The sequence below is a fragment of the Molossus molossus genome, unplaced genomic scaffold (assembly GCF_014108415.1).
Source record: "Molossus molossus isolate mMolMol1 unplaced genomic scaffold, mMolMol1.p scaffold_m16_p_14, whole genome shotgun sequence".
NCBI lineage: Eukaryota > Metazoa > Chordata > Mammalia > Chiroptera > Molossidae > Molossus > Molossus molossus.
Genome location: NW_023425349.1, coordinates 30,858,739 through 30,882,560, shown reverse-complemented (window position 1 = coordinate 30,882,560; position 23,822 = coordinate 30,858,739). Strand labels below are relative to the sequence as shown.

At 51.8% G+C, this 23,822-nt stretch overlaps 1 protein-coding gene across 1 annotated transcript in view; it reads right to left on the bottom strand.

Annotated features, from left to right (window-relative positions):
* The window catches only part of GABBR2 (gamma-aminobutyric acid type B receptor subunit 2), a 342,974-nt gene that overhangs the window by 67,185 nt on the left and 251,967 nt on the right, over nt 1-23,822 (bottom strand). Inside the window, exons 9-11 of the mRNA XM_036261795.1 lie at nt 14,898-14,978; nt 11,302-11,452; nt 8,434-8,566 (exon numbers count right to left, since the gene is read on the bottom strand). Coding sequence (XP_036117688.1) covers nt 8,434-8,566; nt 11,302-11,452; nt 14,898-14,978 — 365 coding nt within the window. The remainder of the gene's footprint in view (nt 1-8,433; nt 8,567-11,301; nt 11,453-14,897; nt 14,979-23,822) is intronic.

Sequence of the window (23,822 nt, the reverse complement as noted above, 5' to 3'; positions counted from 1 at the left end):
GCACAGAGGCCTGTGGGTCCTCGGTGGGGAAGTCAGACAGCGGAGGATGAAGCCTGTTGGCTGGCAGGATGCTGGGGGGCAGGCCGCTTTTCCGCTGTCCAAGGTTCTGAAAAGGGCCTCTTGTTTGGTTCGGACGGCTCTCCCCAGGCAATCACTAGTGAGAGGGCAAGGAAGGAAGATCCAGACTGTCCAAACGCAAACCCCAGGCCTCCTTTACGTATGAGGTCCAGGGCAAGGCATGCACCCCGAAGCTGAAAGACCTGGCTTCAGCCTGGGGTCCCTCGGGCCTGCCTTGTCTTCCTGGGGCAAGGGGCGGAGAGATTTGGTGTGTGCCCCAGGGCAGTATACCTCTGAAGACTGCACTCTATAAATAGCTCTAGAGACTCTGTCTTGCCCAGGATCCTTTCAGTAAGATCCGCACAGAAAGTGCCCTCTAGGGTTTAGAGTACAGTAAAGCCTTTTTGAAGAAAATTTAGGGAGTCATTGGAGATTCTGGGCACAAACAGGGGTACTCTGGGACCCCAGGTAGGGCCAGTGGGAGCCTTGGGGCTCCATTTGGGAGGAGAAATTTGAGAGGCACTACCTTGGGATCCTTTGGAAAGAACCCCCTCTGTCAGGCCCTCCCAGCCAAAGGACTCATCAGGTCACAGGCCCCGACGCCAGCACGCTGCAGTGCACGGCACACAATGCACCCGGTGGCCATGGCCCAGGGGACAGAACATGCAGAGCGAGAGGGAGGCTCTTCTCCCCCCATGACCCCAGCAGGTGCCCTGGGGAGTTTTCAAAGTGTGCCGTGCTCAACATGGGCGGAGACAGCAGGTGCGGGTGTGCTGGGGAGGGGGCTGATGTGTGTCTCCAGGCAGCTCTGTGGACGGAAGCCATGGACGAGTGAGGGGGTGTTAGGGCGAGAGGAAGGAGAGGGTGGGCGGACCATGGTGACTGCAGTTGTGAAATTTGTGGGCAAGTAAGAGGCATCTTTTGGGACTTTCAGAAGTAAATTCAGCTCATTCTGAAGAGTCCCCTATTTTAAGTTCCCTGCTTTGTCCCTTTACTTTGGCCTCCCTCCCTCCCCCAAGCCTGTCTCTATCAGGGCATGCAACATACCCAAAGGGAGTTACTTGTGTACCTACATCTCCCTGTCTACACTGCCAGCTCTCTGAGGGCGGTGATCTGCGTGGTTCAGCTCCATGCCTGCAGGTCCTGGCATATTGTGGTGCCTTGAAAATGTTATCATATAAATGAATGGACTGTAGGGCAAGGGCGGGGAGTGGCTCACCTGAAGGTGTGTGGGCAGGACATCAGCTGCCATGAGCGGGAGAGTCTGGGGGGCCCCCGGTGCCTTCCTTTGGAAGCTAGAGGCCCAGGGAGCCCTTCACCACGGAAGGCCTTGGATAGCTGGGGACAGAGGTGATAGGGGTCGGGAGGCCACTGCTGCCCAGAAGGGAGCTGCAGCCTGTCTAGGACTCCAGTTGGCCTTGTCAGAGCCAGGCCCCGTGGCTGCCTCCCTCAGCTGGTCTGAACCTGCCAGGCAAGGCCCACAGCAAACCGTGTGGGCATCTCCTGGCCCAGCCTTCCGACCACCTTCAGGAATCACAAAGCACTTTGTCACGGCCAGCCACAAAAGCATGGCATCACATGCCAAAGCAGCCCCCAAACCACACGATGGTGTTAGGTTACCTTTCAGTTGTCTCAAAAAGAAATCTCCAAGCAACAAAAAAAATATCACAGATATTTATGACCTTTTAACTGAAAACTTCACTAATTCCTACTAGGCTTGAATTTACTTGGAGGCCATTTGAGTATTCCCAGAGAGCCTTTACCTTGTGAGTTACAGTGAGAAAACCCCGCATCTCTGAGGGCTGGAAGAGGACACCACGCTCGCCAGTCCAGTGCCGGGGCCCCCACTCTCCCATTCCTTCCCAGCCACTGCCCACCCTGAGCCCATTCATTTACCTTGTGAGCAGGTGGAGGGCTGAGGGCGGGACTCAAGACCCAGAATCCAGCCCCACCTCCTGTGAGGGGACGGCCCTGCACCCAAGACTCCGGATGGAGGCCCAGGAGCCCCTGCCTCCCCCAGTTGATCCTCACGGGACAAGGTCTCGGTGCTTCCATGTCTCTTACATGACAGTCTCCAGGAGACAAACACAGGAATGAAGCAAGGGTTCTGGTCTAGACCTTGCCACTCCATGGTCGGTGGACGCAGCTTCAGCATCACTTGGGAGCTTGTCAGCTAGAGATGCGGCACCTCAGGCCCAGCCCACACCCACGGAGCCAGAATGTGCATCACTAAGACCCCCGGTGACACGTGTGCACACTGAGCAGCACTATCCGTGCCGGTGGGAGTCGGGACGACTGCCCTTTGAGGGGTGTGGACAGTAACTGCAAGGAGTCGGGAGGACTTACTGGGATGCTAGCAATGGTCTGTTTCTTGATCTGGATGCTAAATTCACAGCTGAGGTCAGTTTGTGAAAACTCATTAAGCTATATACTTATGTGTATATACCTTTAATTCAATAAAAAGTGACAAAATAAATAAAAGTCTGAGGACTGTCAGCCAGGGGAGGCAGCTGGGGGATGTAGAGCTGAGCCACGCCCTCTGAGCTGCCTTTAGAGCGCCCTGGGCTGACCTGGCTCCTAGCTCTTACGTCAGAGCCCAGTGGCCGGGGAATCCTGTTCGAGTGCCCTCAGAGGTCCCGTGAGTCTCTTACCTCCCTCACAGCCTGTCCTGAGGCCCCTTTCAGCACTCAAGGCAACAGAGGCAAAGCCGCGGGGCCGTGACTTAGGCAGGCCCAGGCCTGTCCCTGACCGTTCTCGCGGAACAAGACCACCTAAGGCTGGAAGTTGCTGAGGATAGACCTACAGCCGACTGACCAGCCTCTTCTTCATCCCAAGTTTACTCTGCTTTATCAGTGTCTCAGCGATGTTCAGAGGCGACCTCAGTTACTCAGACAGTCCATTCGTTCGTTCGTTCATTCATTCATTCATTCATTCATGTGATAATGGCTAACATTTACTGAATCTTATAATGTGGCAGGCACTGAGTGCTTTACATACACTCTCATTTAATCCTCACAACCCAAGTTATCCCCACTTTAAAGAGGAGTAAACTAAGGTTCAGAGATGTTAAGTAACTTCAACACTCCGATGGGAAGTAGTATGGTTAGGGTTTGAACACCAGTAGTCTGGACTGCAGCTCCCCTGTGTATGAGCCACTCTGATGTACTTTGGGGATGCATCAAAAAATGAATCAATAAATACACAAAAACCCCCTGAACTGTACACCTTGAAAGGGTGAATTTTTACGGTATAAAAATGATATCTCAAGCCCTGGCTGATTTGGCTCATTGATTAGAGTGTCAGCCAGCGGTCTGGAGAGACCCGGGTTCAGTTCCCGCTAAGGGCATGTACCTCGGTTGCAGTTTGTCCCCGGCCCTGGTTGGGTCGTGTGGGTGGCAGCCACTCGATGTGTCCCTTTCATGTCGATGTTTCTCTTTCTCTCTCCCTCCCACTCTATCTGAACAAAATATCAAAAAGTGTCCTCGGGTGAGAATAAAAAAAAAATTCTATCTCAATTTTAAAAAATCTGAATGGATGAAAATTTTGGTTGCAATATAACCCTAAGAATTTAGCTGATCTGTTTCTCCTGGTATAAATCAGCTTTAAAAAGTATTGTTTTCTTTAAAAAAAAAAAAAAAAAAAAGACGAATGAAATGTCTCAGATGTCTTTTTTTGTGGTTGTTAATCCTCACCTGAGGATATTTTTTCCACTGATTTTTAGAGAGAGTGGAAGGAAGGAGGAGGGAGAGAGGGAAAGAAGGAGAGAGAGAAACATCGATGTGACAGAGACACTTCAGTTGGTTGCTTCCACATGCACCCTGACCCAGGTTGGGGATGGAACTGCAACCCACGTATGTGCCCTTGACCAGGAATCAGGCCTGCGACCTTCTGGTGCGTGGGCCGACACTCCAACCGTTGAGCCACACCAGCCGGGGCTCGGATGTCTCTGGAGTCTCAGAGCTCGTTCCAAACTTCAACCCTGCCCCATGGCCACGGAGGACAGAGTTCTGGTTTTCTCTCCGGTAAAGTGGGGACAGTGGCCTGGGCTTGTCAGGCGGCTGTGGGGACTGGAAGAAAAGGCCGCACCTGGTGGCACACTGGCCTCAGTCATCACAGCCAAGGGCACTGGATTTCACGAGGGCACGGGCTCAGGCACTAACGTGGCACCGCCGCCAGCAATGTCCTGAGATGCCTGAGGCTGCTGAGCACGCCTCCGCTGGAATCCACGGCCCACCTGTCTCCTCATGCTCACTGCAGAGTCCCTCCGCACCCTGCGCGCCCATCCCGGGCTTTCTGCCCAATTCCACAAGGCAGATGGGTGCCTTTCCTCTTCCCTGCCCACCTTGCTCCCTCTCCGGGCTGCCAGGGGCTGGGGTTCCAGAGCCAGGCCAGTGTGTAAGCTGTGCTGGGCCTTCCCACCCCCTGGCACCTGGGCTCTGGCTCACACCCAGCACTGTCCTCATAGGAAGCTCTGTGCCCACAGGGGCCATGTTGCTATGGTGATTCCACTACCCACACAGTGTCCAGGGAGACAGCACGGTGTAGCTGGAGCTATTTGCAAGACTTGCTGAAACCAGGCTGGGAAGATTCCGGAAAGGGTCAGAAGAAGCAGGGGATGGGAACTAACTGTTACTGCACCCCCAGAGATAGCTCTGTGTGTGTGTGCGTGCGTGTGTGTGCGTGTGTGTGCGCGTGTGTGTGTGTGTGCGTGTGTGTGTGTGTGTGCGTGCACTGACACATTCCCCAGCCCCAGTCCAAGTTAAAATGGCCCTTCCGAGCAGAGGCACAGCCTCGAGAGAGGTATCACCATGTGACTGTCATAGGTTTCTGCCCGAGGTGATGTTCATGGTTTATCTTCGTGTTCATTTTCTATAGAGAACGCTTTTTAAAAGGTGGCACGCCTATGGCAGAGCAGACCGAGCTGTGACTTACAATGCTCCACCTCCGAGGCTGGCTCCATGGTCTACCTTGTGGGACTCCAGGAAACTGCTGTGACGGGGAGAAAGATGCCTACCCTTCCCCCTCTCTCCCCTCCCCATAGTCAACTTACATTTAGGCACCCACACATGACCCTGCATTTGTTAAACTCATTTTACAGATGACAACGCCGAGGCGCAGAGATGCTGCATCACGGGCTGCAGCTGGAGCTAACAGGTGTCAGAGGAGGCAATGAAACCCGGGCTGCTGTTTGCGATCAGTGCTCACTGTGTCAGGTGGGCTTCTACCCCTTCTCCCCGTTGGTGGGAGTCGACTGGGGCAGCCTTCTAGGTCTGGGGAGAACAGAGACCCAGGCAGCAAGGGAAGTAGAGGAGCCAACCCTGGAACAGTAGGTGGGCACATCCCAAACTGCACCCATCGTGTCCTGATGTTTGGGCTCTAAACTCCAGAGCTTTCCATTGCCCTTCCTGGGCAACAATGGCATTATTAAAGAGATGACCCAATTCAATCCAGAGTCTTTAATCGGTGACTTTTCCCCACAGTCATAAATGTGGGCTCCCCTCTGCAGAGCCTCTGAAACAGCCCTGACTGCAAATAAATGAGTCCTCAGGGTGGTGAGAAGCGGGCCCTGCTCTCCTCCCAGGGCCCTCGTGTGCGGAGCTAATGCTGATTAGTGAAGCACTTTATGGTTTATTCATGCCGCCTTGCTAGGCTTCCCAGGACAACCTTCCCCTCGTACAGATGAGCGCGACTCCCAGAATAGAATGTCAGGCTTCATTAAAAGAAGAAACCCCTCTTTGCTCCCTAGCCCGCGTCAGCCAGTGTTTGAGGGATGCGGGTCAGACCCCGGGTAGCACCTGCACTTGTGAGCAGGAAGGTATGTCGGGAGCTTCTTTCCAGGAGGGAGAGACTCCCCGAGGGCTGGGCCTCACGTCTCTGCACCGGACACTCAAACTCCGGCCAGTGAACGTGTTCCCGGGTGGCGGGCAGTGAGTGATGAGGACCCGGGCACAGTGGCCCTGGGAGGAACAGAGCAGAGTTCTGCTGCCCCGTCCTCCTCTGGGAGACTAAGGCAGGTCCCTCAGCTCTCAGGGACTCATGGAGGGATCAGAGCACAGTGCAAATTAAAAGTCACCAAACTAGTCCCCGGGGAGAACTTTCCTTAAGGTCTCCTCAGGCTTAGGGAGGGTGTCCCGAGCACAGAGGGAAGGAGAGAGCCTTGTTCTTCTAACTTAGCTTCTTCAGGGAGCCTCAGGAGCAGTGCCTTGCTCAGGCCTCACCAGTGCCCAGGAGAGCTGCCCACAGACGCACATGGCACCCAGGAAATGGCAAGGCGCCCCAGGGCACAGAATCGTGCTGAAGCAGAAATGTAGGAGACTTCATGGGCTTCGTACCTTCCCTAAAATGAGCAAGACTTCCGCATACCGAAGTCATCATCCTTGGCCACGAGGACTCTTGAGGGAAAAACCACTAATTCACAGCCACAAGGACTTCTGAGCAGCTCAGTCAGAACACATGGGGGACCTGTGACTCCTGAGTTCACCTTCTTAACCCCCAGAAAGACAGGATAAAGCAGAGGGGGCATGCTGGGCTTGGATAAAACACTTGGATAGGAAGCTTGAACTCAGTGAGCCCCGCAGGACTTGGGGTCGGACTGCCCGCTGGTCCACCCAGAATCGATGCCTGAGCACCCCTTTGACTCACCACCCACCTGGGGTATCAGGGACAAGACCACCCACTTCTCAAATGAAACCTTTAGAACAAAGTAAGTGTGTTCGGAAGGTTCTATCTCAATTGCTAAACAATTCACACTGAAGTTCCTGGTAACATTAACAATTTATTGACTCCATGTAAGAGTCCGTCCAATCTAAAAATCTGCAGAAATCAGGGGAGCCTCATTTCTGCAACATAAAATCCCAGGGGTTTCCCTCCTTTCTATCTGCTGTCTCAGAGCACGGGGATCCAATGCAGCCCAGAAAGTCCAAGGTGGGTGGTGGTGACCTGCAGCAAGTCTCAGGGGTCCTCTGCCTGCTCTTCCCTCCCTGACAACTGTCAATCCATCATCGTCCAATAGTGGGCGATACTGAGACTTTGGAGCAGCAATTAACCTAAAAGAGTCTGCTATGCCAAAAGGGGTCGACACTGCTCTTAACAACAAAAGACTTGCTTTCGGATTACTTTTTGTTAGCACCAATCTTTGACCATTCCATCTAGCTCTGATCTTCCAGACAGAGAATGGATGACTTATTGCACTGGGGACAACAGAGAGAGACCCCCAAACGGCTAACCCAGTTTTTGTGAGCTCACAGTAGTCAAGGTCCAGACATAAATCTCAACAGGTCATCCTCATCTTAAAAAGTAAGCTGATGATACCTTCCACCAGAGCTAGTGCTACACAACTGCCAACGGCCAATGTATAAACTCCTTCAAATAACAATTGGCAACAACAACTTAACATATTGATTAATTTTCAAAATAATATTCCTAAAACACAGTAGATAAGTTACACTGTTTTGGGCTTCCTTAAACACATGCATTTTCATTGGTGGTGATATAGTTCTCAAGGGGACCAACAGTGGGTCTTAGAAGCGAAAAAATATTACCCTTTTTTAAAAATCCTCACTAGAGGCCATGCTTAGAGAGAAGAAGAGGATGAGGGAGGGAGGGAGAGAGAGACATTGATGTGAGAGAGAAACAGCTATAGGCTGCCTTCTGTAGGCTCCCTGACAGGAGATGACACCCACAGTCCAGGCAGGTGCCCTGACCTGGGATCAGACCGGCGACCTTTCAGTGCACGGGATGACGCTCAACCAACTGAGCCACTCTGGTGGGAAAATATTACTCTTTTATGTAGAAACGAAAGATGTACATATGGTACATATGTCTTTGGTATTAAATTTTCATGGGGGGCGGTTAGAAAAAAGTCTAAAAAGGCTCCTTGGCGGGGTGGGGGGTGTTTAGGAAACAATGCTTAAGAAACACTACTTAAGTTGAGAATAATGACTATGCTCCTTGCTATATGACTCAAAGTTATCTACACAGACTTCTCTCCTTAGAGCCTGTGATGGTTATTGGGGTAAATGGGTAGATTTGTTCCTTCTTAAAGGGACCTGACCCTGAGCCCCGGTGTGGATGCTTTTCTGGGTGGTAATTTTTTTCCCTCGCTTTTCTAGGTTATCCAGCCATTCCTCAGTGGGCTGTCGTCTAGCAGTGGCCTGTCAAATCCCTAATCTAAATTTTATAGGCGACATTTAAGTCCATTCTGGTCTGAAAGCAACAACCTACTTCCTTGTTGAATTGTGTGAACAGCTCAGTGGGCTGTCTCCTGCCTGTTCATGTATTTTCATGCATTACTGGGTTTGCATGTGTGTTTTTGATGATCAAGGTCACCAAGAAAACCTTAGGTCATGTTCCACTGGGACAAGCAGAACGACTTACCGTGCAAAGTGTTTCAAAGGTCTTCTCCGAGACAAAGGATCCATCGAGGCCGAAGAGAAAGATGGACGCATAGGACAGCATTCCTCCCAGGATGATGAGGTTGTTCATGTACGGACTTGACATCTTTATCAGCCTGACAAGAGGAGGAGAGACTAGTTAACAGAACTGGTAATGGAGTTATTTCTTGGACAAATATTTTGACTGTGTTCACTGTTGCGAAGGCGAGAGGGGAGGAAAAACTGTAAGCCCTGGTCTCCCCCACCGGCCCCTCCCAAGACTGCCACCAGTTAGGAGCTGTTTCACCCTCACTAAAGGACCCCGGACAGTTATCAACTCCTAGTTGTTGATTTTTCCACTTCCTCGGTCAAGTTCACCTACCACTGCTGCTCTAGGGGTAGGTTGTAGCATCAGATTCTTCAACCACTAATTTCTAGTTACACAAAAACATTAAGCCAACAGGTTTCTGTGGCTGGGGCTGGGAAGACATGCCAAATCTAGAGACTTCTCTGCATTTATGCCCAGCAACCATCCACGGTGAGGGGGTGCCTTACCACACTGCCCATGCTGAGCAGACCAGGTCTAGGAGCCTATAGCTGAGAACTCAGGCTGCTCAGGAGCAGTGGTCACCAGCAGAGAGTGAGCGCCCCCTCTGGCTGCCTGCAGCTCACACTGTCCCGTGCACAAAGAGAGCCACACATGTGGGTGGGAACACCTCCCCTCACCAGGTAATGGAGGGGGACAATGGAGTCCTTATTCCCACCTCCCATCCCAGTCTGCATCAGGCTGCGGTTGGGGCAGTGTTTGTACTCTCAGACTCTACATTCTTCTCCTTCAGTTCCTTCAGGAATTCTGCTGTAACTCCCAGCTGCCCAGCAACCCAGGACTGGGTTAAACCATCAGCTGGCAGGAGCTCAGCCTCAGAGGTGCCTGGCTCCCCAGCACAATCCCCTCAGAACGTCTTGGGTTTTCAGGTGCACCATGATCCAGGTGTTCTTTTGCAGACTGTAATTATGATCAATTGTTCCCTGAACATTTTCCTTGGCAGTATGTACTTCTACTAATCCTTCCACATTTAAAAAGTGTAATGTGGTCTCAAAGTGGAAGGGAGAGAAAAAGCCTGCTGTAAATTGTGGACCATTTACATGGTCTTTCGAGTTGGGAGCAGTGGGTCCCGCGCGTGGTGCCTGCCACCCACAGAGGTGCACCGCTGGCAAGGCAATTAGTTGGCTGACTTTCGTCACCTATAAAAGCACAGCTCACACTGCCGAGGGCGCATGTGAAGCTGAGATGAGACTGGGTCGCTGGAGGTTCTTTTGCAAACCATGAACTGCGAAGGCACCTTCATTCTTATTATCACAGGGAGCCGGGGAGGGGAGAGGCCGGAGTTGGGCAGGCTTCCCGGAGGAGGAGACCTTAACGAATGGGTAGCATTGAGGTAGACAGAAGTGAGGGGGATTTGGAACTGTAGTGAAATTTTTTCCCTATCTCTTTGCAAATTTTTATATCTGCAAAGCCAGTCAGAAGACTCTCATGGATGTCAGCCTATTGGAAAGAGTAAGGATACTTTTCCCCAGGAGGCCAAGACGGGGTAGTTGAGGAATCAAAGTGGTTTGGCCTTAGGACAGGGGCATCTCACCATTGTGACAGGCTTTCTTGAAGCCTGTAGGAAGGGGCTCTTGTTAATTAAGACCTGTGTGCCCAGGCCTCCTGATAAACGCTCAGCATTTAAGGTTTGTACAGAGTACACAAAAGTTGCTTCAATTTTTTTGAGTGGCAGTGCGTGTGTTATTGGTGATAAATAAAATAAAACAACAGGTGAATAAAACTCCTTTTTGTTCTTCAGGAAACATGTTTGGCCTAAGCGCTTGCTACCAAACGCTCCAACAACAACAACAACAACAACAACAACAACAACAACAACAACGAATCTAGGTTTGGAGGTTATTCCTTTGCAAACACAGAGAAGAAAAACACCTGTTCCCCTGGCACTGGGCTTGTTCCTGGCAGCCCTGGAGGTCACGCGGCGTGGCTTCTGGGCACGAACGATGGCAGAGCAGAGCTGCCCAAGGGTGGGCACTGGGCCTGTGACTGAGAAGGTCCTGCTCTGAGCCCCTGCTCAGCCTCTGCCACAAGGCAAGGAGCTGGGATCAGAAACCTGCTTTGGAAACCAAAGAAGCGGCCTGTGCTGAGTAAACACTGCCACCTGGGGTGGTGGCCTGTTCCACCCGTAGCTGACCAGAGTGACTCAGAAAGCGAGCAGTTCTCCTCTGCAGAGTGCGGGGCAGGTGTGAGGGAACAGAACCGAAGACCTGAAACCAAGGGGATGGGCTCTGCCACATGCAGCGGCGTGGCCTTGGACAGCGGCCTCGTCACTGAGCTTCAGCGCCCTCACTGGTCACCCAGGGAGGGGCTTCCTGGGCAGCAAAGGACTGTACCCAATGGGAAGTGCCCGCCCTGAACTCAGTGACGCCCCACCCCTGACAGTGCTTCCCCAAGATGCTGCGCGTGGGGCAAAGACACTGGGGAATGCTGTCTTCTAGCTTTCTCCCTGGACCACCACACAGTGCACCAGCAGGGCCAAAGCTCCGAGACGGCCCGTGGACTTAGATCCTTCCGTTTTATTTAACCCCACCTTCCCCAAACTTATCTGACCAGGGGCTCCTGTGTGTGTGTGCATGTGCATGTGCGTGAGTGTGCACACTTGCTCACGAAACATCTAATAACTTCTGAGCGACTGAACGGCCACTTTAGGCAACTGCCCTGAACGCTCCTGTGGCCTGGAGAAGCCGTCACGGGATGCTCCCACACTTTGTCCAGGGTCTCTCCATCCAGAAGGCGTGCTCCCAGAGGAGGGCGTGCGCGACTTACTTCTGATTCCGGTTCTTGATGTTGAAGAAGAGAAAAGCGCTGGCCATGATCATCCCCAGGATGGTGAGGGCAGAGAGGATGCTGTAGAGAGGTAGGGAGATCTTCCGGAGCTGCTCCAGGATGATGGTCTTGTCTTTTGGGGGTTCGGATCCTAGAAGGCCAAGGAAAAGACATCAGCGGGGCCCAGTGCAGTCAGTATCTGCGAGCATCTCTGCCTGGATGTCCTCGTCATCTGCCACCTGTGCACAAACTCTGTGCAGGACACGTTTACCGGGCGAGTGGGCTCTGGTGCTTGGTCAGCCTGCCCAGCAGGGAGCCTTAGCCAGGACTTATTTCTTTCTCTAAAGAAAATCAATAAGGGATTTGTGATGCATTTAATAGCCATTAGAAGACTAGAATTTGATTTGGTCTAATTACCCTGTTGAAAAACCATTGCCATTTATCTCCCAAGGTAACAGAGGCTTGGAAGGTGCAGGGCTGGATGCTGAGTGGGTACCTCTGGGTGTCACTGGGGGTGAGGAAGGTGGCTTTGGCTTTCAAAGACTCTGTGCCAACACACGATAATGACCACCCCGCGACAGGGAGGACGCCTTGCCTGTCGATTCCACGGAGATGTGTATGTGCTCTGGCTGTGGATTTTCTGCCTCAAGGTCATTATGTTATAAAAGCTCTTTCTGGATTTCCATTTTCATAGGACTCGCTACCTGTGGGAGGCAGAAGCTACCTGCATGCCTTCCCCTCCCTACTGTGCCAGGACTGGACCGAAACTGCGGGACTCCATCTCTGTGTGATGCGGAACTGTCCTTGCTCATTCTTCAAGGGCACCAGGGAGCTGGGGGAGCCCCGAGGGACGCAGAGCAGACTCTTCTTTATAAAAGGTGGCACAATTGTCCTGTTGTAGTTTTGGGAGGACACCCTCACCCCCACCCCACTTCTTGCAAGTCCTCTCTCTCAGCTGCTGTTGCAGTCAGGTTTCTGCTGTAGAACTGTGACATGCTGGGCTTTCCCCTCCAGGAGGAATGTGTGGGATCAGCAGGTGCCTGGGAGTGGCTGGACCTGGGGGCCTGGGGAGACCCACCAGGGGTCAGGATGAACCCCCCACCCCGCGGCAGTGCCATGAATGCCAGGCTCCATTATGCCTCCCTTCCCAGGAGACAGACAGAGGATGGGTAGATGCTGCAGAGGTTGAAAGCTCCCCGGAACATCCGTGTTTAAAACATTCTGACAGCAAATTCAAATGTGTTTGGGAACATGCAGCGGATAAGAGGCGCCTGAGCCACCTAAACCATCCAGGGAAGTCGCCGGGTTTGGAACCTGCTGGCGTGGCTCATGCGAAGCGCTAAGTGATTCCAAGTAGAGAGGCTTTTCTCGGGAGTGGCCTCAAGGACTGCAGTCAGGGCAAAAGCAGACACAGGTGACGGAGGTGACACCATTTCTTGCTTCCAGTGAAAGCTCAACATCTGGAAACTTCCTCCCCTGCTCCCCGATTTCCTCCCCCACCTGTAGCCTGGGCTGCATCAGGCTGGCTCAGGTGGCTTCTGGCTCCCAAACGCCTCTGGGCACCGAGAAAGGGGCAAGGTCCAGATCAAATGTCATCTGATGACTGAGACCACTAGTTGTTTGTGTAGAAACAACTTCAGAAAATTGACAGCAGCTCCTCCTCCTTCCCTTCCCCCGAAATGGTGCCTCCCCACATGCATCTTAACTGAGACATGATCTTTCTTGTTCCTCGTCCAGTCCATCCATTCATTACTCATCCATTTTCCATCATTCTTTCATCCATCACTACTCCTTCATTCATCATCATTAATGATGGTCAACATCATTAATAATCACCTTCTACCTATCAGGCCCAGAGCTGGGTACCAGCGATTCAAAGATAAACAAGACACAGTCCCTGTCCTCAAGGAATTTACACATTAGTCATGTAAAAAGAAAAAGGAAATGATAAGTAACAATAATAATTATTGAATGCTTACCATGGGCTAAGCACTTTATAGATTTTTTTTCATTTGGTCCACCCAACAATCTCATGGGTAGAAAAGATTACTCCCATTTTTGTGGGTGGAGTGAGGGCCAATAACCATTTTCTAGGTGTTAGGTAGTTTTTATAGCTAGTAAGTGACAGAGCTGGCAGGATTTGAACCCAGGCCCGCCTAACTCTGAAGCCTGTATTCTTAACACTATGCCAATGGCCTCCAATGACAGCAACTAGGTGGCTGATAATAACAGCACAGGGAGGCCTGTGCAGGAAGCAGGAAGCAGGAAGCAGGAAGCAGGAAGCAGGAAGTAGTGCTGCCTGAGGGAGTCAGGAAAGGCTACGGAAAGGAAGATGAGTAGTTGGTGCTCACCAGGAAGACAAGGAGGAAGGGGCATTCTGGGCAGAGAGCCCAGCAGAGGCAAAGGCTGGTGGTGTTCTGGCCTGTGTGAGGAGCTGTGAGCAGTTGGGTTGGAGAGATCTGAGAGAGAGGGCAGGGGGAGGGGTCCCTTCTGGAGGCCCTGGGGGTCACACCGTGGAGTAAGGCCCCTTGTTGTGATCAGTGGGCACCATGAAGGGCTCTGAGCAGAGGTGAGGCATCTTGAGCATGACATGGTGGCAAGGGTACTTTGGCTGTTCAGGGCAAAATGGCTTGGAGGGGTTAAGACTGGTTACGCCCATCCACCCACCCATCTATCCATCCACCCACCCATCTATCCATCCACCCACCCACCTATCCATCCACCCACCCATCTATCCATCCACCCACCCATCTATCCATCCACCCACCCATCTACCTATCCATCCACACACTCATTCGTCCATCTACACACTAGTTCAGTGACTCATATATTCACCTGTTCATTCATTTATTCACCCACTGAGTCATCCACTCACTTGATCAATCATACATTCATTTTTTTATAAAATATCACTGAGTCTCAAACATGTGCCAAATCCTGGCTGATGCTGGGAATTTAAAGCCAAATAGGATCCAGTAAAGGAGCTCATGGTCCAACAATCTAGAAATTTCTAAACAAAGTGACAGTGACCATGATAAAGGCAGAGGCAAAACATTATGAAAGCCAAGGGCAGGGGGCCTTCGCTCAGCTGGGGGCAATCAGAGAAGGCTACACAGAAGAGCTGTTACTTGCTCTGGTTCTAGAAGCCGAGGAGGAGTTCTCCACAGAATGAAAGAGGGAATGGTCCTCCAGGAAGAGCAGCATGTGGAGAGGTCTTCTTACAACCCAACCAAGTCCTTTCCCAGAGGGAAAGACAGAGCTAGATTTAGCTGGACCACACGGAAAAAGAATCACTCCTGGCACCTCTGGTTTAAACACAGACGCCGCTCTGAAAGCCAGCACGCGCACAGTGCCAGTGACCCTTCCCCAGAGGGGAATCCAGCTCTCACATGGATGATGGGGACCACGTGAACGATGGGGACCCTGTGCTCAGTGAGTACTGTGTTGACAGGAGAGGATGTTGCCTCTTCCCCACAAAGCCAAGGACTCTGAGCTTGTCCCCAGTCCTCAGATAATATCAAGGCTTGGGAGGCAATGGAGCAGACCCCCCCCCCCCCCCGAAGCCCACGTGCCTTCAAGAAGCCCACCTGCCTTACCTTGGAACCTGATGGTGTCATTGATGATCTCCAGGGTGTCGGCCACTGCGTTGTATTCTCCCACTTTCACCTCCCTCCTATCTGTGGGGAGCAACAGACAGCGGATGGTTAGATCCGAGTCCTGTGCGCAAGGCTGGGTGCTCCTCTCCCAGCTCCCGCCCTCCCCGCGGGCCCTGGCCACGTTCTTGCAGGCTTTTCCTTTCCCCAGGTAGACGCACAAAACTTCCAACCAGATCTGGGCTGGAACGAACACGCTTTCACACCATCTTGTCAACTGGTCATCTGTCCTTTGCTGTGCAGAAGGGGAGCCCACTCCCTTATAACTGGATTCTCTGCCTGTTACTGAGTCCTTCCTGGCATTGAGCTGAAGGGTCTCTCTGTGACTTTTCCCCTATAATTTGTGTCTGCCCAGTAGGACCACGGACTACCTCTGCTCTCTCTGCCCCAGGCGGTCCTAGAGAATGAAGACAAAGACAGATCGCCCCGACACTATCCCCACCCCACCTTACAGAACATCATTTCTATTTCCCACCCCACCCAGGCCCTTCCTTGGGCCATACTCCACAATGTCGCCCACTGTCTGTCGGATAGATGTAGATCCAAGAACTGACCAATGCACTTTAGGCATGCTCTCTCTGGTCAGCTGCAATTGGGGGGGACCATCCCCTCCTTCATTCTACACATCTTATTTCTATTGATGCATTCTGAGGTGGAATTTGCATCTTTCAGAGGACACATTGCTCTGCTGGGTCATACTGAGCACAAAATTTCCTTCATATGTACTTGCTCGGCATATTTTTAGACCTAAGTGATACACTTGAGTCTACCTTCATCCTAGATACCATTCTGTTGGGGGGTTTAGGGCAGCGATTTCAACCGGTGTGCTGCAAGAATTTTTAAAACATGCAATACCTGACTATTCAGTCAGGGGCACTGACCTCTTTTCCCTTAGACTGTCAAATAAAAAATATGACAACAGCCAACACAACAGCAGCCATTCAGTGTGAATGAATCAAAATTATACTTATTTTTTTTGTCAGATTGGTAAAAAATACGTTTTTTTGGTGTGCTACAGAATTTTAGTAATTAGTGTGTGTGTGCCAGGGGATAAGAAGGTTGAAAACCACTGGTTAGGTCACTGTTTTGGTCACTGCAGAATAATGACAATGAGCACTGGATCGGGGCTGTGGCCCGAGGGATGACGGGTAGTAATTAGATTCGACAAAGGTTTCTTTTTTTCCAGGTAAAGTCTGGACAACTGGGTGATCACTGGGTGGGGAAGATGAGGAGTGGGGGAGTAAAATAAGTGGCTGGGGGCTCAGGTGCCATTCCTTAAGTGGGGAGCCCAGGAGAGGGTCAGAGGAGGGGAAGGGATGGGAAGTTGCCGTTTGCATGTGCTCAGCCAGAGGGGCCTGCCAGGGCGCAGATGTCCTCGGCTCTGGAGCGGGGAGAGGTCTGGGCGGGGGAGAGGGAGTTGGAGCAGGGAGCAGGGGGACGCCCCGAGGGACAGTGCTGCGTGAGAAGTGAAGAGGACCAAGGGCATAATCCTGGAGAGTGCCAATGTGGGGTGTGCCGAGCAAGGACGCTGCGAGGAGACTGGGAAGACGTGGTCAGGACGTCAGAAGCAGGATGCCAGGAGAGAGGGGGCTCTGTAGAAGCCAAGGAAAGGGACAATTTCATCACAGTGCTGGCCAGCAACGTCACATTGCTGAGAGGCTGGGACAACACGCCCCTTGATCAGGGGGGTCGGTAGATTTGGCGTGTGGGGGACATTGGTATGGTGACAATAGATAAAGCAGACTCAGGGAAGCTGGGATTAGCTGCAGAGAGAAATGCCCACCCACAGGGCAGGCGGGTCCTCAGAGCTGCAGACCCTGGTCCTCAAAATGCCCAGAGATCACAAAGCGATATGGTAGCGGGAATACCAAGCATGAGCCCTGAGGAACTGCCTTGGCTCTGGCCCAAAGTGAATTTCTTTGCATAAATGCAGGTGCACTGCTGGTCCCTTAAAGACATTTAGGAGATGGAACAGGGAATCCCATAGGCCGGCCACACTTCCGCCTGCATTCCTTGACCGTGGGGGGGAAAACAGGGCTGTAAAAGTCACTTCCTTCTCCTGCAAAGGTCTCCTCACCATTTGGAGGGCGTCACACTGTGCAGGCGGCTGTGGCTTACCTGGGCCACCCAGCTCCTAAATGTCACATTAGCAGACTCTGCTGGGAGCTCCAGCATCCTTGCTCAGGCCTTTTGAAGTCTCAGCCCCAGTCAGCTCCTGCTCCTCAGAGAAGGAGGCCCTGATTTATTTATTTGGCATGGGGAGGCAGCACATGAAATATGCAGGCTGATCGGAATAAATCCTCAGGAGCGGGAAGTAGTGTGGCTGCCCCCTGGGGCCCCCAGCCGCACAGCCCACCCCTCTGACTCACAGGCCCTGATGTATGTCCCACGGCATCAAAATAATACTCAGCTTCCCACCATGGCCATAATTACCATAATCTCTCCCTGGGGGCGATGCTTGGAGGCTCACAGGCACTTCACACCTTGCATTTCAAGCTCATAGCAAACCTGAGTTGGGCATACCTCACCCCAGCGCGTAGATGAGGGAGGAGCCTCTCACAGGTTAAGTGCACGCCTGAGCTTGGGTCCCCCAGTTCCGAATTCAGAGCACTTTCACCACCCATACTGGACAGGGCTTCCGATCACTCAGCCCACATGTACGGAGTGCCTATTGCACACCAGTCCCAGCCCGAGGTAGTTCATAATAAAGAACCCCTCAAAAACAGCAGTGTAGCTGGTGGAAGATTAGGTTGTTTCCTTGCCCTTGACCAAGGTGGCCTGGACATCTGTGCTGGAGGCTGGATCTATAAAGATGAACAAAAGTTCATAACCTCTGACCCTGTAGCTCAGTGACTGCAGCCTCACACAGCCCTAGCCGGGAGGTGAAAATCATTCCCATCTGCGGACAGTATCTCCTTTCCAGCTCGCACCCCGAGAGCAGGGAACTTTCAAAGTGGCTGGGAGAATCAAAGAGGAGAAGACAGGCAATTTCTGTTCAGGACAGTGAAGTTATTTGAGTCATGATAAAAGTAACTGTGAGCCATTTGCCAGGTCCCCAAACATTCCCTATGTTTTCTTACTGCCGCTGGTTCCCCTCAATGGTCCCTCTGCTGGGAAGGGGGCTTTCCCTTCCCGCTACCAAACCAACACGTCCAGACTTTATCCACCTCTTCCAGGAAGACTTCCCAGACCACTGCGATCCCCTCCCAGCACGCACGTGCTGTGAGCTCAGGGCACTGGGTGGCAGCCCCTCGCGTCGGAGCAATGCCCCAGCTGCGCCCCGGCCTTGTGGTTCCTTTGGCCGGTTGGTTCCTGAGCAGAACCTGAAGTCTTGCTTCTGATGTTCTGGGTAGCACAGAGTCTCGTCCCTGGCACCCTGCCCAGGGCCCCTCTGGGGTCTGAAGGTGGAAGGATGGAGCCCCCTGGGCTCCTCCATTCCCCATGGCCCAGGTGGTGGTAGCATGACAGGCTCCTGGCACTTCCAACTTTCGACTGTTGGGCTGCTTGGTAACTCCCTTGTGCAGACATTGCTAAGGCTTCACTGAGTTACAGGCTGGCCTTGCTGACAGTGGACCAGGGCACTTGTGGACAGATAGAAAGATCCTCTGGGGGTCGGCAGGGGGGCTACCGAGCAGAGGGAGAGGGGCCTGTCACTGGCTGACCGCCCTGCCCTGCAAGCTCTGGGCAGGGTGCCACTGACTCACCGTGCCACCCCGGACAGACCATTCTCTTCCTCTGGGCCTCAGTTTCTCCATCTGCAAACTGCACTGCAGCGGTTCCGGTGGTTCTCAGCCCTTCCTCAGTCACCCGGGGAACTGCTGTACCAGAACCCCTGGGGCTGGATCCCGGGTGGCAGTATTTTTAAAAGGACCCCGATGCATAGTTGAGAACCACTGGATTACACGGAGGGCCCTTCAAGCTGACACTGTCTGTTCTCAGAGGCTAAAAATACTGCGAAACAAAGAGCTCCCTCACCTGCAGAACAGTACCGGTTCCTTGTGGGGCAAGAAAGGAGTGTTCTCTTTAAAAAAGTGCACTCTTTATCTCCAAGTCTTGATCTGGGTGACAGCTCCTATTGGTGAAAATCAGACTGCCAAAAAAAGGGCCCGTCTGAAAATATTCACTGGCCGAGGGCCTGGGAGCATCCATGGGATGGCTGGAAACAGCTTCAATCACAGAGATTCTGCCTCCCACCTGCACCGCAACCAGCCCGGCGGGAGGACCAGTTGGAGGGGCGCCAGCCTCCCGTTTTAGCTGGGTCCCCACATCCTGCTACAGGGCTCTACTCCCCTCATCCCCAAATGTCCACTGGTCCTCAGTGGGCTCTAGATCTGCACGAAGAGAGGTGTGTGTGTCCTTCAAGTTTAATTGCTGCAAACGTACAGACTCAATGTATAACTCGGGGGTTTAAAACGAAAGATGATCTTGGCTCAATGAAAATCAAAGATGCTACACAATTAATGCATTTTAGGACCCCTGCCCCGCCTAAGAAAATCCCAAACCCAGACCGAAAGGGCTCTGACTGGGAGGCAGACTCCTGGAGCTGGTCTTGGCGGCGGCCACCCCTCCGTGAGGACCGCTGGGGAGCCCCGTCCCTGCCTGGGTCTCGCTCGAGCCAGCGGGCTGCTCTCGGGGAGCTCGCAGCTTCCAAATCTTGTTCGGTGATTCTGCAGCCGCTGTGAGGGTCTTCCTCAGTTCATGCTGAAAGCTAGTCCCTGAGGTTTCCCCTCACAGGCCTGGCTCCGCCCAGAGGCCGCACATCACATCAGCTCCTGCTCCTGGTGGTCCTTCTGAGACGGATGCGGCGATTTCAGGCCTCGGTTCTGCTCTTCCCAGGATGGCCAGCCTTGCCCAGGGAGCCCACCCCCCGCCAGTCTGCTCACTGCGAACAGAGCTGCAGGGTCTCTCCTCTCACCGGGTGGGAACAGAGGGGAGCAGGCCCCTGGAGACCCTCACACACGTGGCTCTGTCTCCACAAACAGCAGCCACGGTCCCAGTTCTAATCGTTAACTTCACTGACCTCTGTTTTAAGATTTTTTAACAGGCTAACTGGACATTGTCCAGGGAGTATAATGACCCCACCAAGGGCAGACTTGTCCACTGACTCGCTCAAACTGGCCCAGGGGCAAAAGCTAAGTACCTGAGGGGACAGGACACACACAAATACAACAGGTTATTTGCCCCTCGGACACTTTTTATCTCTTCTTCTTGGTTAACTCCTAGGGTCTTTCAAAATTCATCTCAGATGACACCTCTCTCAGGTAGCCTTCCCAGAATCTTGTAGGAGAAGCCAAATGCCCCCTCCTCGAAATGCCCTCAGGTATCACACCCATTGGGGTCCTGTGTCTGCTCCATACTTGGCCGAGGGCTCCCTGAGGGCACCTTGTGCCCAGTCAGCATCTGGCACATAGGTACCAGGAAATGACTATTAAGCAACTTCATAAGCCCAAACCAGAGGATTCCCCCCCTTACCAAAGAAAAGATCTTAACCACCTCAAAACTGAGAATTCCTGTTCAATAAGGACTTACAGTTTATAGACAAGGGACCAAACGGGAGATGATGTTTGCAAAGCCTGAAGACAACCGGGGACTGATACCCAGATTATATAAGGAACTCTGGCAAATCAACAAGAAAAACATAATGCCCTCAAAATAAAAGTGGTCAAAGGATCAGAACAGACAATTAACACATGTCTAACAAGCACAAGAAGAAATACCCAAACTCATTAGTGAGCGCAGAAATAATATTTTAAACCACAATATGATATTACTTTATACCTTTAGATTGGCCCCCCAAAAATGATGGATCTGGGAACACCAAGTACTGGTGGGAGGTTGGGACACAGGCATCCTCACGCCGGTGGGAGTGGAGACGGGCATGGTGACTCACCGACAGAGCCATCTGGCAGAATTTAGGCATATTCAGTGTTCAAACACCTTCCAACTCAACAGTTCTGCTCCGGGCATTTGTCCTAAAAAAATGCCCAGTTGGGTTCATAAGGGGACATGTACAAGGACCCTCATTATTTGTGGAGGCAAAGAGTTGAGGTAACCTGGGTGTCTGTCACTGGGAGAGGGGGTGGGTGTGCCCATGGGGTGAGCATTGAAAGCTATGGGCTAGGTGTACACCCAGGAACATCTTAGACAACAACGTGCTGAGTGGAAAAGAGAGAGAAACAGAAAAGATATGTAATCCAGTCGCACTGATGTAAATTCAAAATATAGGCACAAATAACAGTAATAAACTACATTTTGCAAGAAAAGATACAAACACAACACAGGCATTAAACACTTGGAACGTCTGCCTTTCATGGGGGGAGGCAGAGACGGGGTATGAGAATAAACGAGGGAAATAAGAACAAGAGGGGATGTTGTGCACCGGTGACAAAGTGTGAAGTATGTCCTAAGGAAGCAAGATTGCACTTTTCTCAAGAAATTCTGGAAAGGGGTAAACCTGGGGTCACTGTCAGGAGTGCCCAGGGGAGGAGAAGGAATCCGACAGTGCCATGGCCCTTCTGGGTAAGTCACCAACCCAAGAACACTCATAGCCTCATGACGTTGGACTTTCACCACCCTCTTAAGGCAAAGAAAATGATCACCTAATAGTTTACTTTTTAAAAAAAATCCTCACCGAGGACATTTTTGCATTTATCCTGAGATAGAGTGGGAGGGAGAGAGGGAGGACGAGAGAGAGAGAGAGACACACATTAAGTGGTTGCCAACCACATGACCCCAACTGGGGCCAGGGACAAAATGCAACCAAGGTACGTGCCCTTAGCGGGAACGGAACCCGGGCCTCTCTGGTCCATGGGCTGATGATCTCACTGCTAAACCAAACCGGTCAGAGCTACTATTTTTAAATAAATGCTGAAATGATGGCTCAGAGAAATTAAGCCACAGGGCCTACTACTAACAATTAGACATGCCCGCTTCAAAGCTCACATACTTTCCATATGATAGGAGATGAGTTCTCCATCACTGGAGGCATTTAAACAGAGTAAATGCTGTAAAGGAGAGTTAGGGCTCCCTTCACATGGAGAATCTAAGGCTCAACGAAACACAAGGCCTACTAAATAACTCTGCCTTCCAAGCCACTTCCTCGGGCTTCCTGAAAGGTGAGCCCTGCATCATGAGGGCTGGGTCGGCGTCAAGGTCAGGGTCAGGCTTCCAGCCTGTAGGAACCCACATTCACTTGTGTCTTTCCATTCCTGCTGACTCACATGCCTGCCTGTGTATCCTGTATTTCGATGGACTGCATCTCCACTCTTTTTTTTTCTTCTTTATTGAGTTGAGAGAGAGAGGAATGGAGAGGGAGAGAGAAACATCGATGAGAGAGAACATTGACCGGTCTCCTGTGTGCCCCTCACTGGGGTTGGGTCCACAACTTGGGCTTCTGTCCTGATTGGGAATTGAACCAGCGACCCCTTGGTGCATGGGTTGACGCTCAACCACTGAGCCACACCGGCCAGGCTATATCTCCACTCTTAATTATATCAAGTTGAGTGGCAGTCAGCAAACTGGCCACCGCAGACCCATGGCTTGGTGAAGAGAGCCACACAGAACACGCCTCGACAGAGAAAAGGATATCAGAAACCAGCCTTAAGAGTCTCAAACTGGGGTCAGACGTGCTCTGAAAGTTTTCTAGTAGATTCTGGGAAATTATCTTCCTGCTTCCATAGGCTTTGACTCTCGGCCAGAAAAATTATGAAGCCCTTGGGGGTGGGGGTGGGGCAGGGACCATTTCTTACTCAACTTGGCTTCCCCCAGAGGACTTGGTAAAGTGCCTGGCAGATGCTCAGGAAATGTGCACTGAATAGAACCATATCTGTTACCCCGAAGACCAAATGGTAATTAATGTCTGCAAATGGGAAGGACAAGCCTACATTTCACTAGGTACGTTCTGAGTGACAATTATGTTGTTAGAGCAATGGAAGACCTGATCCCTTCAAGTCAGGTGCTGAAACACAAAACTCCCCAGTCTGAGTCTTTTATGCTCCGCAGAAGCAGTATGAAACTCAAGCACATCATCACTCGCTGAGATTCTTACAAACAGGCCTAATGAAGGCAGAGACGGTGAGCCAGAGCACAGATGCTGAGATTTCACGAAGAACGGCATAAACAAGGCTCTAATCATGGCTTCACTCAACTTCCTTCCCTGCTGCAAATTCTGAGCCATGTTTAGACTTTGGCAGTAACATGAATTCTTTCTTCTCATAAGGAAATAAAAAGCCAATTCTCTAGCATTCATCCTTATCTAATGTGGTTTAGTGGAAATCCGTGATGGCATGGGGGAGGCGCTCTGAACTTGGAGTTGAAAGGGGTTCAGGCTAGCCCCACTATACCCAGGATGTGTGGCCAGCAGGACGATCCCTGCCTTATGGACAGCCATGGGTAGCGCCCTCAGCATAGTGCCTGAGACAAAGGCAAGAATGCATGTAATTTATTTGGAAGGTGGTCTTAGGACACACTGATAGGGTTCAGGGTGGTGAGACAGGGAAGGGAAGGGAGCCAGTACAAGGTGCATGAATGAGCAGGTTTCTGGGAAGGCAACTGAGGTACAGTTCCATTGAGATTGTCCTCAGCTGACATCTGGAAACAGACTAGAACATACCTTGAAGTTCTTGGGCATTTCCAACCAAGGGGAAAGGACACTAGGGGATTAGTCCTCCACTTCTTGTCCATCCCTGGCTCAGGGCTGCCCCAGAAGCATTAAGTCCCTGACACCTGACCAGCTCCTTGCACAGGATAAGAGTTGCAGGTGCTCTTAATAAGATGCTTATTCTGGAACCCTGGATGCTCTGAGCCACCCTCTAGGACTGTCCTGGTGGGAGGCAAGGACTCTGGGAATCCTCAGAAATGGAGTAAATA